General features: G+C 44.3%; 2 protein-coding genes across 6 annotated transcripts in view; one reads left to right on the forward strand and one right to left on the reverse strand.

Moving 5' to 3' along the window:
- DSTN (destrin, actin depolymerizing factor) overlaps positions 1 to 8,334 on the reverse strand; it is a 35,375-nt gene extending 27,041 nt beyond the window's left edge. Inside the window, exon 1 of one of the 2 annotated variants that reach the window (XM_028827175.2) lies at positions 8,151 to 8,334. In XM_028827175.2, coding sequence (XP_028683008.2) covers positions 8,151 to 8,237 — 87 coding nt within the window. In that variant the 5' untranslated portion in view covers positions 8,238 to 8,334. The remainder of the gene's footprint in view (positions 1 to 8,150) is intronic. The other variant, NM_001195492.1, reaches the window with a different exon arrangement.
- Positions 8,335 to 8,407: 73 nt separating this feature from the next.
- BFSP1 (beaded filament structural protein 1) overlaps positions 8,408 to 13,225 on the forward strand; it is a 79,484-nt gene continuing 74,666 nt past the window's right edge. For 2 of the 4 annotated variants that reach the window (XM_077951151.1, XM_077951146.1), the window contains exon 1: positions 8,408 to 8,544. The gene's annotated coding sequence lies outside the window, so the exon portion shown is untranslated. Of the gene's footprint in view, positions 8,545 to 9,233; positions 9,324 to 9,987; positions 10,142 to 13,225 lie in introns of those variants that run through there. The other 2 variants (XM_077951148.1, XM_077951147.1) reach the window with 2 other exon arrangements.

Genomic DNA, 13,225 nt, shown 5'->3' on the forward strand with positions numbered 1-13,225 from the left:
TCATTAACTCCACTATTAACAAATTTTAATTCAAGCTACCACCATCTACCATCTGAATAAAGCAATAGTTGGGTGTGTCGCTATTTGTTTGTTTACGGACATGGTCTCGCTTTGTCACCCAGGCTGAAGGGCAATGGCGTGATCTTGGCTCACTATATCCTCAACCTCCTGGGGTCAAGTAATCTTGCTTCAGCTTCCTAAGTAGCTAGGACTACAGGTATATGTCACCATGCCTGGTTATTTATGTTTTATTTTTTGGTAGAGATGGGGTCTCTCTATGTTGCCCAGGGTAGTCTTAAACTCCTGGCCTCAAGTGATCCTCCCACCTCGGCCTCCCAAAGCACTGGGATTACAAGCGTGGGTCACCACACCCAGCCAACAATAGTTTCTTAATTGGTCTTTGTCCCCATTTGTACATCTCTACACATCAACCACAGGGATAAATCATCTCTCATTCCACTACACTACTTAACACCTCCCCACCATCACACACCCAATGGCTTCTTGGTGCCATCAGAATAAAATTCAAATTCCTCACCTTTAACCTAATGGCCCTTTCTGGTCTAGTTCTTGCCTATGATCTATTTCCTACTTATTTCCCCCTTGTTGACTGAATGCTAACCACACAAACCTTTTTTCTGTCCCTGGCAAATGTCAAGACCATTCTCTTCTACAGGCCCTTCTACCTAGAGTTCCTTCTGCCCCAAATGCTTTTCACACAGCTAGCTCTTTATCGCCGTGTAAGTCCTACCTCAAAAGAGGCCTTCTCTAAACTCTAGCTAAAGTAGCCCAACTCTTCTAATACTTCCTTTTTTTTTTTTTTTGAGATAGGGTCTTGCTCTATTGCCCAGGCTGGAGTGCAGTGGCACAATCTCGGTTCACCACAACCTCCGCCTTCCAGGTTCAAGCAATTCTCCTGCCTCAGCCTCTCAAGCAGCTGGGACTACATGTGCCTGACACCACGACCGGCTAATTTTGTATTTTTAGTAGAGACGGGGTTTCTCCACGTTGGTCAGGCTGCAGATTCTTACAATGATTTGAGAATTCCTGAAAACTCCTAAGCTTCAACAACTGACTTCAAAGATTGCCCCAGAGCAAGCTGGAGAAGCCTTATCTGTATTTGCCTGTGCCATGCTGTAGCGTTAGTTCTATTACTATAGGTTAAGTACCTTCCGTTACCAAACATTTCAGATATTTTCAAATTTTGGAATATTTGCATATACATAATGATATAGCTTGGGGATAGGACCCAAGTTCAAACACAAACTTCATTTGTGTTTCATATATACTTTATACTGATACCCTGAAAATTATTTTATATATTTTAATAATTCTGTGTGTGAAACAAAGTTTTGTCTGCATTTTGACTGTGACTTGTCACATGAAGTCAGATGTAAAATTTTCCACTTGTGGCAATATGTTGGTGTTCAAAAAGTTTGGGATTTTAGAGAATTTTGGATTTTTAGATTAGGGATGCTCCTGTACATGAAAATAGCAACAGAAAAGCTGTGAACCCATTTTAAAATAAACACTAATTACATTTACAAGCTATTTTCTGAAAGCAAGCCAAGATAGAAACAAGGGTAGGAAATTCATTTGCTTTTCTGTGATAAGGCAAACAGAAATAACAACCTATGAAGTAATGTAAAAATGTTCAAAGGAGTAAACAATCTTTCTTTGATGTGATCCAAAAGCACAAACACAATGACAAATGATCTTCCAGCTGTAGTATGAACTTGTTTCTATCTTTCAAGCACTCATCTATGCCCTGTTTCAACAGAGTTCTGTCTTTTCACACCTTCAACTAGAGATTACATTGTTAATTTAAAAACCTTAATTGCATTTTTTACCGAAATCAATTGCTTTTAAAAAATCTACATAGGATGTGAGGGTGATCTGGCTGCGACATCTGTCACCCCATTGATCACCAGGGTTGATTTGGCTGATCTGGCTGGCTAGGCTGGTGTCCCCTTCCTCCCTCACCACTCCATGTGCGTCCCTCTAGAAGCTATGCACTCGGTAGAAGAGGATGACCATTCGCAACAGAGGAGAACCGGTCTTTGGTCAAGGTTATATGAGCCGCTGCGCTCCCCTGCTAGAACCTCCAAATAAAAAATCTACATAAAACTGACCTTCAATTTTAACATAACAAAGCAAAACATGGAATAGTGTTGGCAGCATGTAAGCATTACAGTATCAGCTACTAGAAGACTAATCTTGGAGCTAAGAATCACTCTAGATTAAATATTCAACTCAGTGGGGGTCTTAATACAGCAGATTCAATGATTAATATAACATTTTGGCCCAAAGTATTACTGAGACGAATAAACCTGATGTTTATTTGTCTAAGTCTATGCCTCTCCCAATTGTAAAATTTCAAGAAAAATGAGGAGATAATTCAGAAGCACAATTCCAAGTGAAAACTTCTCACTTCTAACATCAATGAAAGGAGGCAGGAACAGAAGAAAAGTTGTGGTTACAATATTGCTGAAGTATTAGGTGTAAATCTTTGTGTATGACTTTCATGGACAATCTAGAGAGGAATGTTATGCCACAAGGGAAGTAAGCTCAAGATACTTTCACGGCTGGGCTCACTGGCTCATGCCTGTAATCCCAGAACTTTGGGAGGCCAAAGTGGGTGGATCGATTGAGCTCAGGAGTTCAAGACCAGCCTGGGCAACATGGTGAAACCTCGCCTTTATAAACCCCATCTTTATATATAAATTTATATTTATAAATCCCATCTTTATATATATAAAGCTTTTAAAATACAAAGCTTAGTTGGAAGTGGTTGCGCGTGCCTATAGTCCCAGCTACTCAGGAGGCTGAGGAAGAGAACTGACCCAGCCTGAGGGTGGACAATGCAGTGAGCTGTGTTCATGCCTCTGCACTCCAGCCTGGGTAACAGAATGAGGCCCTGCCTCCAAAACAAAAAAAAATGCTTTCACAATATTCTACTTATTTATTATGCTCTGTGGTTTACATATGCAAATGACAGTACAACGAAGAGACTAGCTCTAGTTACTCAGAGACTAGAGTGTTGTTCTGTGGACAAAAACAACGCATTTACATGTTAAATTCAGTTTTTCAAGACTTGCAAGTTTTTTTTCAAACTTCAAATATAGCGTGCTTCATCTCAAAGTATTACTGAAAGAAAACATAAAGTTATACTAACATAGAAATTCAAAAGTTTGAAATCTTCCTGTATACTAAGTTAAACACAATTTTGATTTAAACAAATTCTATTTACGAAAAATAGTTGCTAGGCACGATGGCTCACGCCTGTAATCCCAACACTTTGGGAGGCCAAAGTGGGAAGATTGTTTGAGACCAGTCTGGGCAATATAGCGAAATCTCCTTTCTACAAAAAATTTTAAAAAGTTAGCTGGGTGTGGTGGTGCACATCTGTAGTACCAGCTACTCCACAAGCTAAGGTGGGAGGATCATTTCTGCCCAGGAGATGGAGGCTGCAGTGAGCTCTGGCCTGGGTGGCTGCAAGAGAGTCTGTCTCAAAAAAAAAAAAAAAAAAAGAAAGAAAGAAAAAGAAAAGAAAGGAAAGGAAAAAGAAAAGAAGGAAAGTCAGTCATGGTTACTTGTTTTGCACGTTTGTTTTTTAGATTTTTAATTTTTTTTTTTTTTTTTTGAGATGGAGTCTCGCTGTCACCCAGGCTGGAGTGCAATGGTGCAATCTTACCTCACTGCAACCTCCGCCTCCCGGGTTTAAGCGATTCTCCTGCCTCAGTCTCCTGAGTAGCTGGGATTACGGGCGCACACCACCACACCTGCCTACAGACTTTTAATTTTTTAGAGAAGTTTTAGGTACACAGCAAATTTTAGCAGAAAGCGCATTGTTTCCATATATTTACTGTGTGTGTTTTTACGTTTTGGCTAGAGGAACTGCCAGGAAAGAGGGTGTAAGTGTAAAGTGAGGGATGTTAATCTCCACAGCCCTCAGCAAAGAAGGAAAGAACTCTGCCCTAAGTCACTCTACATTCTACCACTACCAGGGGCCTAAAAATGGCGGGTGGCTAGAATTAAGAGAGAGTATTGAACTTCTGGTAATTAGCTGGTTAAGGGGCCTGGAAAGAAATTTATGTCCCAGAAAAGAGAAATATTAGTACTCAGTATGAGGTTCTGGTATTGATAATCATGCTCTTGTTGTTTTTTGAGACAGGGTCTCCCTCTGTGGCCAGGCTGGAGTGCAGTAGTGCAATCATAGCTCACGGAAGCCTCTCACACTCAGGATCAAGCAATCCTCCCACCTCAGCCTCCCAAACAGCTAGAAGTATAGGCACATGCCAGCATGCTCAGCTAATTTTTATTTAATTTTTTTGTTCAGATGAGGTCTCACTATATTGCCCAGGCTGGTCTCCAACTCCTGGCTTCAAGCAATCCTCCTGCCTCAGCCTCTCAAAGTGCTGGGATGACAGGTATGGGACACTGTATCCAGCTGATTTTTTTTTTTTTTTCTTACTGTTATATTTACTTTATGGCTCTGTAAATAAGCTTAGGTGAAGATGATAAGTATTTACAGAATGGTCACGTTTGCAGGATGCAACATGCATGTAAAAACCTAAGATGCAATAAACATACAAAAAGAGTCAGCTCACTAGTAATCAGAGAAATGCAAAATAAAATAATGAGAAACCATTTCACAACCATCAGACTGGCAAAGGTTTCAAGTCTCTTATTAAGTGGTGAAAGGCAATGTAGAAACAAGCTGTTGATGATGAAATACAACCAGAACGAACCAGTAGTAGAGTAGAAAATATGTACGCTCCAACCCAGAGCTTCCGCTTCTAGATATATACCATGGAGAGATACACACTGGGGCTACAGAAGTAATATATAGTAATATATGACATGGAAATTGCCTATTATAAAAAGTTTAAACAGACCAAAAAAAAAAGGCAAAAAATTAGGAAACAGCCAAATGTCTACCAACAGGGGAATGGATAAACTTGCATAGTCATACAAAAGAACACAATTCAGCAGTTGAAGAATCAAAGCTACAAATACACCCAAAAGCTGCCCCCCCTTGCAAAAAAATAAAAATAAAAAATAAAAACCCACCCCATAGTTTAATTTTTTCTCACAGAGCTGCAAAAGCATACATGAAGCGTAGTATTTACATAAGTTTTAAAAGCACATCAAGGCAATAATATGATTAAGTAGCTAAAAGTATGGAACTACCAATGAATATCAATTTCAGGTGACTACTGTGAACTTTACCTGAGCCCTGTGTTCTCGGAAAGCAGTGATGGTTAATCCACCCCATGTGTTTTGTATTCTGGGAAACAGGTAACTGCAAAGAACTGGCCTGTTGCATATTTTCAGATAAGGCAATCAGGAATGCTCTCCTAATTGCAACAGCCTGAATAAAATCATCTCCTTAACCAACCAGGATATTATTATGTCTTTGACGCAGGAATAGTTATAACTCTGGGGAGGGAAGAGAATAGGATGAGGAAGACGATGCATATTTAGCTGTAATGACAACATAAAAACCTGAAATACGGCAATAAGACAGCCCTTTTTTTTCCTGCACAAAAGGATCTGTGATTCTGTGTACTTTTCTGCTTAAAATGTTTCAAAATTATTATTTTAAAGCTTGGAGTTGGAAAAGGTGATTTGTCTCAAGTCAATTAATCATTTACAATCTGCTTTCTCATATGTTAAATAGGCATGTGAATACATGCCCAACCTATTTCACTGGGTTGTAGTGTTTTTGCTAATCACCAAGTATTAGAATACTTGAATACTGTGCCAGTTAGTTCAGTCTGAGACCACAGTTCATATTAGGATAACGTTAAGGGTTAGATTACTGTGCAAACCTTTTAACTCTACTTTGGGGGCAAGACTACACACTCTTACTTTCCAAGAAGCTATATATATCTATGCTGTAAAGAAACTCTTTGGTTACAAGAGGAGCTAGGCAAGTCTAGGTGTGATGTCTCAATCCATATCCAGTAGAACTACTGAGCAAATAACTCTAGTAACTTGATGGTGGGCTACTAAACAATCTCTATACAAGGAGGCTGGCACACCCAATACGGACACACACACAGTTTCATTTGGGGTCTGTAATTGTGGTTCATGTGGACGCAGACATTGTTTGTTTTTTCTTGGGGGAGGGGGTTAACACTATAAAGTGAGACATCTGAAAACATCTTATCTCATCCTCAAGTGCCCAGTTGTTTTCAAACCGCTTTATTTCAGGTGCTTCTCGAAGACTTGGTGAGTACAAGGAGGTGATTCTGCTAGTTTAGAACAAACCCATCGGTAGTTAAAATTTAATCTTAAAAGAAACTTGGAACCAAGCATCCAACCAAAAGAGCTAAAAGAAAAGTGCTAGACTCCGGGATAATACCCACAATATTCTCTAATCACTGGACTAAACAAAGATGCTCCTGCGCTCCTAAGGCTAAAAACAAAAATAACCTTTAAAAATGGGGGGTCTATATTCTGAACTCCAAAGGTAACTTGTAAGGTCTTCTTGATCTCCCTAAAGCCAACAATTTTGAAACGTATTTGGAAACCGCTCATCTCTAATTCTTGTTTCTCCCACTTGTCACAAGAACAAGCAAATATAACAGACTCCTCCTTCCTTGCGTTTAGTTACACTTTAAGCATTTAACTTAAGCACTTAACTAAACGTAAAATGTTTGGTCTCTTATTTTCAAACAGAAAAATAAAGTCTGTATTAGACACTCAATAAAAAAGTATAATGTCAAATCAGAAGTCTCTAGAGCAGACGCCAGTCAGCTTCAAATCACTTTCAGAGTGACTGGTCTTAAACGTACCGTAACTCATAAGCCCCTAGATTAAGTCTTTTAGTATAAAATAGCATATACATTTAAAATATTATTAAATTTTTAATAATTAAATATTAGACTTAAGATGCTGATACTTTGTAGCTTACAGCATTAAACCAAAGAAAAACCAAAAACTGAACCGTATCAAATCCCTATTACATACATACCTACAGTCATCAAGAAAGTACCGGTTAATCTTTTCTTTTTACTAAGGGGCCGCCTGCATTTCATGAAAGTTGCAATAACTTAAGAAAACCAAAACTGTTACACAGTGAAAACAGTTTGTATGCAGATAAGCTGGTACCAACTGCTTCTAGACAGACAGATGCAATTAGAATGTAATATTTCTAGCAAAGTCTGGTAAGGCTATGCCTGCAAATCATTGACCAAAAATGGTAACAGTGTGTGCAGACTAAAGAAAATGACAAAATGTTCCATCTGATAGTTCAGTTGAGAATACGTTTGTTTTTAAATAGCTAATTAGAGGGACACAATGTAAAGGGGGAAAATATGTAAATTAAGCAAAATGTCCATCATATAGAATATACTAATGAGCACCTGTTTACTTTTTGGTGACTCTAGTATTTTAATGGTTTTTAAAGCTCTTAAATTTGCTTGTATCAGCATCCCAGCATCATGCCCACACCCTGCGCACCAAGTTCTGGCAGAGTCCAACTGTCTACAGGTCAGAAAAAAAATTCTAACCATACACGGACAGATCGGGCAGGGAAGGGTTAAAAGAGACCCTGCCAAGCTTGACAAGCACGACCAGAGTGCTGCTGGAAGCCGATTGCCAGATAAAAAGAAAAAAAAAAACAAAGAGGCTGCAAGGCCACCCCGTTCTAAATCATGCCAGTATCCTGCTCGTTAGCGATCATTCCGTGCTCTAGGGCTGTTCCATAAAAGCTTTAGCTTCCTTATTGAGATGGACAGACCTCAAGGGCTGGAACGCGCACAAGTCGCCGAGCGCCTCAGCGCTAGCTCTGGGGAACTAAACCCACGCCAACAAGGACGGTCGCCGGATTCCGACGCCCCCCGCCTCCCACTCCTCGGCCGCGGTGTGCAGCCCCCCGGATGGATTTCACAGAGCTGGTGGGGGCGCTCGACCCCGGCCAGTTGTTGCAAGGCCGGGTCTGGAGGCACCGCAGAGGCCACGCTCAGGGCGGCGGCCTCGCCCCAGCTGGGAGCTGCGCAGCGGCCGCGGATCCGCCCAGGGGCGCCAGGGCCCAGCCAGGATGGCTGGCGACGAAGGCCCGGAGACCCCCCGCCCCACAACCGCGCGGCCCGGAGACTGCAGCCGGGCCGGGTCCCTCCCGGGCCTGGGGCACGGCTCACCCCCTTATCCCCGACTCCGCGGCGCCCCCGAGACCAGCAGCTCCCGGCCGCCTCAGCCCACGCCTCGGCCTCCCTCCCACTCACCATCTTCGCCGCGGCGGTCGCAGGGACGCGGGGTTGGGAGCTGGCGGGCAGCGAGTCTGCAGAGCGTCCTCTTCACAGCCGCGGGACCGAGCGCTGAGCTGACGCGGCGGCGCGAGCCTACCCCGGGGCGGGCGCGCCTCGCGACGGAACGCGGCTGCGCACGTCACGCACCTCCCGCCGTTGCTACGCAACCAGCCGGTCCGGCAACGCCCCGCCCGGCGGCTATCCAGACTACCGGAGGGGAACTTCCCTCACCTGGTTTAGGCTGCGGGGCGGGGTCTCCCTCACTAGAAAGTGTTTAAGGATGAGGGTACGTGCTTTCTCGTCTGCAGGGGACTAGAAGGCTTACTAGGCTGGCTCCTGCTGGCGAGGGGCGGGCAAAAGATGATGGGGGAGGGGTGGCCTTTCTTCGCCACCTCGGGCGGGGCTCCCTGACGCTCCACCCACTGTGCAGGCAAGGCTCGCGCGGGGGGAGGCAGCCACCTGGCCAGGTGTTCTTGCCGCTGGGGGCGGGGCGGGGCCGGGGAGGGGAAAAGGAGGGGAGAGCTGGGGGAGAGGGGGACAGAGCGTGGGAAGCAGGGGGATTTGGCGGGGAGGGGCGAAGGGCACATAGTTGGGGGAGAAGGGGATGGAGAGGGGAGGGAAGAGGTGAGGGAGAGGGGACAGAGTGGGGAGAGGCGGGGGATGTGGGGGGAGGGGGCGAGGGGCACTTAGTCGGGGGGTGATAGGGGAGGGAAGGGGAGAGGTGAGGGAGTGGACAGAGTTGGGGGAGGAGCGGGATAAGGGAGAGGTGAGAGACAGGGACACAGAGTGGTGGAAGGAGAGGGATGTTGGGGGTGTGGGGGGTAGGGCCCGAGGACGGGGGACGCGCTGGGGGAGGACCCGCGGGAGCGGAGTCGCGGGCCGCGGCGGCGGGGACGCCTCCCGCATTTTTTACCTACTTTGGTGCGATTCCCGCCGCCCTCCCCTGATTGGCCCAGCCTGGCTTGTCCTGCCCTCGCGTGAGGGGAAAAAAATCTGCACATTTTTCCTCCTTCCCGAGGCGACCGTGGCCATGCAGAGTGCTCTGTGAGTCACCGTTAATTTCAGGTCTGGAAAAACAAGGAAGATTTATTTATCTTTGGGAACTGCCGGGGAAGGAGGCCGGCGGCGCGCAGGGGTGTGGCTGGGAAAGGCCGCGCTGTCCCGGGACGGTGGTGCCAGCCCCGCCGCTCAGTTCTCCGGGTTTTTAATTTGGAATTGTGTTTTTCTAATGGGCGGTTGCGTCGGAAACACGGTTTTCAGAGGGCCGAGATGAATCCCAGCGTTTTTGCTGCGGGTGTTTTTGTGGGAAATAAAGGGAACAGAGAGAATTTTATAAATTAATTTAGGTTACCGAGAACATCATGGCCTCGACCAAAACTATTTTAATTCTCCAAATATGAGGCTTTTGGACACGATGGTCAGTATTTTTTTCTGGCACTATATAAAATCTAGGTTGTATGTGGCTTTTGTTCTGCCCCGCTCAACATAGAAACCCATTTCTTATTACCCTCGTTCTTTTTAAAAAGGACAGTAAGCAAGTTGTGCAGTTTTAAGCCTTTACCACCTGAGACATGATTTTTGGCGGGCTAGAGCAGTGGTTCTTAACTTTAGCATGCATCAGAATCACCTGGAAAAATTGTTCAAAGCTAGATTTGTGTGCCCCATCCCCAAGGTTCCCTCACTACTTCTAAGGTGATGCCTGAGAATGTGCGTTTCTAACAACTCCTAGGTGATGCTGAAGATGCCAGTCCAAGGCCACACTCCTGAGCTGAGAAGGAACCCCCCTGTATCCTACTGCAGCTGGAACCCTCTGCTTTTCTGTTTGCATAGGACCCTGTGGCCTCTACACTTCTTAATATTCAGACTTCCTTTCTAGTCGAAAAGTGAGTGGTGCTCATTTAAGGATACATGCCTGCCTGCCTGCTCCAGCCTCTCCTGCATTTCGTCCTCCACTCTGCCACCAGAGTTATGTCCAAACATAAGACTGGTCTTGTCACATTCTTGCTTAAAATTTTCTGTGGCTTCCTCCATAACCCTCAGCGGGTCAGTGTGGCCCTTCTGCCTCTGGCCTCAGCCTACTTTTTCTGCCCTATCTCCCATATTTTCCTAAGTGCCCACTGCCCCTCCCAGACGAAACTTCTCATAACAGAACACCTCTTACTAGTTCTAACTACCTTGATCATGGGCCTGCTTATTTTTCAGCCTGGAATGTTCCTATCACCCCTCACATCTGAAGACTTCTCTTACCACTTCCCAAGGATCAATAGTAGTTGCTGCTTTTTTTTTTAACTTCCTGCCCCCCACCCCTTCCAACTCCTTCACCCCCGTAGTTCCTTCTATAATCCCAGAGTTCATCGCTTCTCAAACCTTTTTTTTGTTTTGAGACTGAGTTTCGCTCTTGTTGCCTAGACTGGAGTGGTATGGTGCGATCTCGGCTCGCTGCAACCTCCGCCTCTGGGATTCAAGCAATTCCCCTGCCTCAGCTTCCTCAGTAGCTGGGATTACAGGCATGTGCCACCACACCCAGCTAATTTTGTATTTTTAGTAGAGATGGGGTTTCTCCGTGTTGGTCAGGCTGGTCTGGAACTCCCAACCTCGGGTGATCCGGCCACCTTGGCCTCCCAAAGTGCTGAAATTACAGGCGTGAGACACTGAGCATGGCCACTTCTCAAATCTTAATAAAGATCCAAGTCACCTGGGATCCTTGTTAAAATGCAGATTCCAGAGTTGAGGAGTGGAGTCTTAGATGACCCCAGGAAATGCAGATGCTATACTTTGAGTTTGGAGGTTTTATGGTTTTTCCCTACAATTACTGTAGCTCTGTAATTACTTATGTGCATTTGCCATTACTACCAGATTAGGCTGGGAGTTCCTTGAGGTCATGGGATATTTAAGATGCATATGTGTGAACTTGGCATAGCCCCTGATACATAGTAGGTGTTTAATAAATGTTCAGTAAGTGAACAAGTATCTGAAGATGTTTTACAATTTATCAAGCTTCTGTATCAGTTTATCACAACTTAAGATGAGCCCCCATTTTTTTTAGGTCCCACTGAACTTCAGCCTCTGCATTTAACACCCAGGTTTTCTAAATAGTGACATTCCTCCTCTCCACAAAGAGGAAAAGAGTTTTCATACAATGCTATAAACTAATAAATATTTATGCCCTCCAGAAGTTGAAAGGTAATCCTCAATGTAAAGATATTTGAAGTTGGGGCCTTTGGACCATGATTAGGCCATGAGGGCAGAGCCCCCTTTAATAGGATTAGTGCCCTTATAAAAGAGGTCCTAGGCCGGGTGCGGTGGCTCACACCTGTAATCCCAGCACTTTGGAGGGCCAAGGCAGGTGGATCACGAGGTCAGGAGTTCAAAACCAGCCTGGCCCAGATGGTGAAACCCCATCTGTACTAAAAGTACAAAAATTAGCCAGGAGTGGTGGCGGGCACCTGTAATCCCAGCTACTCAGGAGGCTGAGGCAGGGAATTGCTTGAACCCGGGAGGCAGAGGTTGCAGTGAGCTGAGATTGCGCCACTGCACTACATCCTGAGCGACATAGTGAGACCATCTCAAAAAAAAAAAGAGGTCCTAGGCTGCTGCTTGCTGCTTCCACCATTGTGAGAACACAGCAAAAAGGTTTATCTATGAACCAGGAAGTGGGCTCTCACCATACACTGCTGGCGACTTGATCTTGGACTTCACAGCCTCCAGAACTATGAGAAGTAAATTGCTGTTGTCTGTAAGCCACCCAGTTTATGGTATTCTGCTATAGCAGTCCGAACAGACTAAGACACATAAGGTCTCTCCTTAAATATGAGATTGGTATATTTCATTTTTCATTTAGAAAACATTTTGCATACTTAATCTGTGAACATATAGGCACTTTCATTTAAAACCATTAATATATTGATGTAAGTGGCAGAGAAGAAGAAATGATACATTAACAAGGACCCTGAAGAGAGATGTGTATTAATAGATAGGCTGGGGAAAGCTCCTTTGCTGGGAGACATAACACTGTCAATATATAGCATAGAAAAAAACTTTAATTTCTCTCCTCCCTCTCCACAAATTCACCTATTTCCTATCTCCTATCCGTATTTTGTCAGTAGTCTTTTTTTTTTTTTTAAATGGAGTCTTGCTGTGTCACCCAGGCTGGAGTGCAGTGACAGGATATCAGCTCACTGCCACCTCCACCTCCTGAGTTCAAGTGATTCTCTTGCGTCAGCCTCCCGAGTAGCTGGGATTACAGGCACCCGTCAGCATGCCCAACTAATTTTGTACTTTTAGTAGAGACGGGGTTTCACCATGTTGGCCATTCTGGTCTCAAGCTCCTAACCTCAGGTGATCCGCCCGCCTCGGCCTCCCATAGTGCTGAGATTACAGGCACCCGCCACCATGCCCGGCCATCAGTAGTCTTTTTTTAAAAATAACTTCATCCTCTAAGACACGTGTGTAGTTTTATTGTAAAAGATTCAAACAATACAACAAAGGAAAAACCCGTTGAGCACCTTCTCTCCTTTCCCATAATCCTAGTCCTCTCCTTAGAGGTAACCACTGATGTCAGTTTGGGTTATGGACTAACAGAAATACACCTTGGGCATATGTTTTGTGTTTTGTTTTGTTTTTATTGGTGTTCTGTGTAATGGTTTTATGTTGGGTATGTAGCATCTTGTAACTTGCTTTTCTGCATTTAATGATTGTCCTGGCAATCTTGCCATATCAGTAAATCATTTCTTATAATTGCTGCAAGGTGTGACTGTTCATTCATTTAACTTTTCCCCTGCTGATGGGCATTTAGGTTATTTCCAATCCTTTGCTTTCACAAACAATGCTTCAGTGAACAGCTTTGGGACTGCCTTCTTTGCATACATGAACTGGTAGACCTCTCAGAAAATTCCTCCCATAAAATTACTAAGTCAAAAGGAATGCATAAATTTTATTTTACTAATTACATACTGCCAGATAGCCTT

Source organism: Macaca mulatta, chromosome 10 (assembly GCF_049350105.2).
Source record: "Macaca mulatta isolate MMU2019108-1 chromosome 10, T2T-MMU8v2.0, whole genome shotgun sequence".
In the NCBI taxonomy this organism is placed as follows: Eukaryota; Metazoa; Chordata; class Mammalia; order Primates; family Cercopithecidae; genus Macaca; species Macaca mulatta.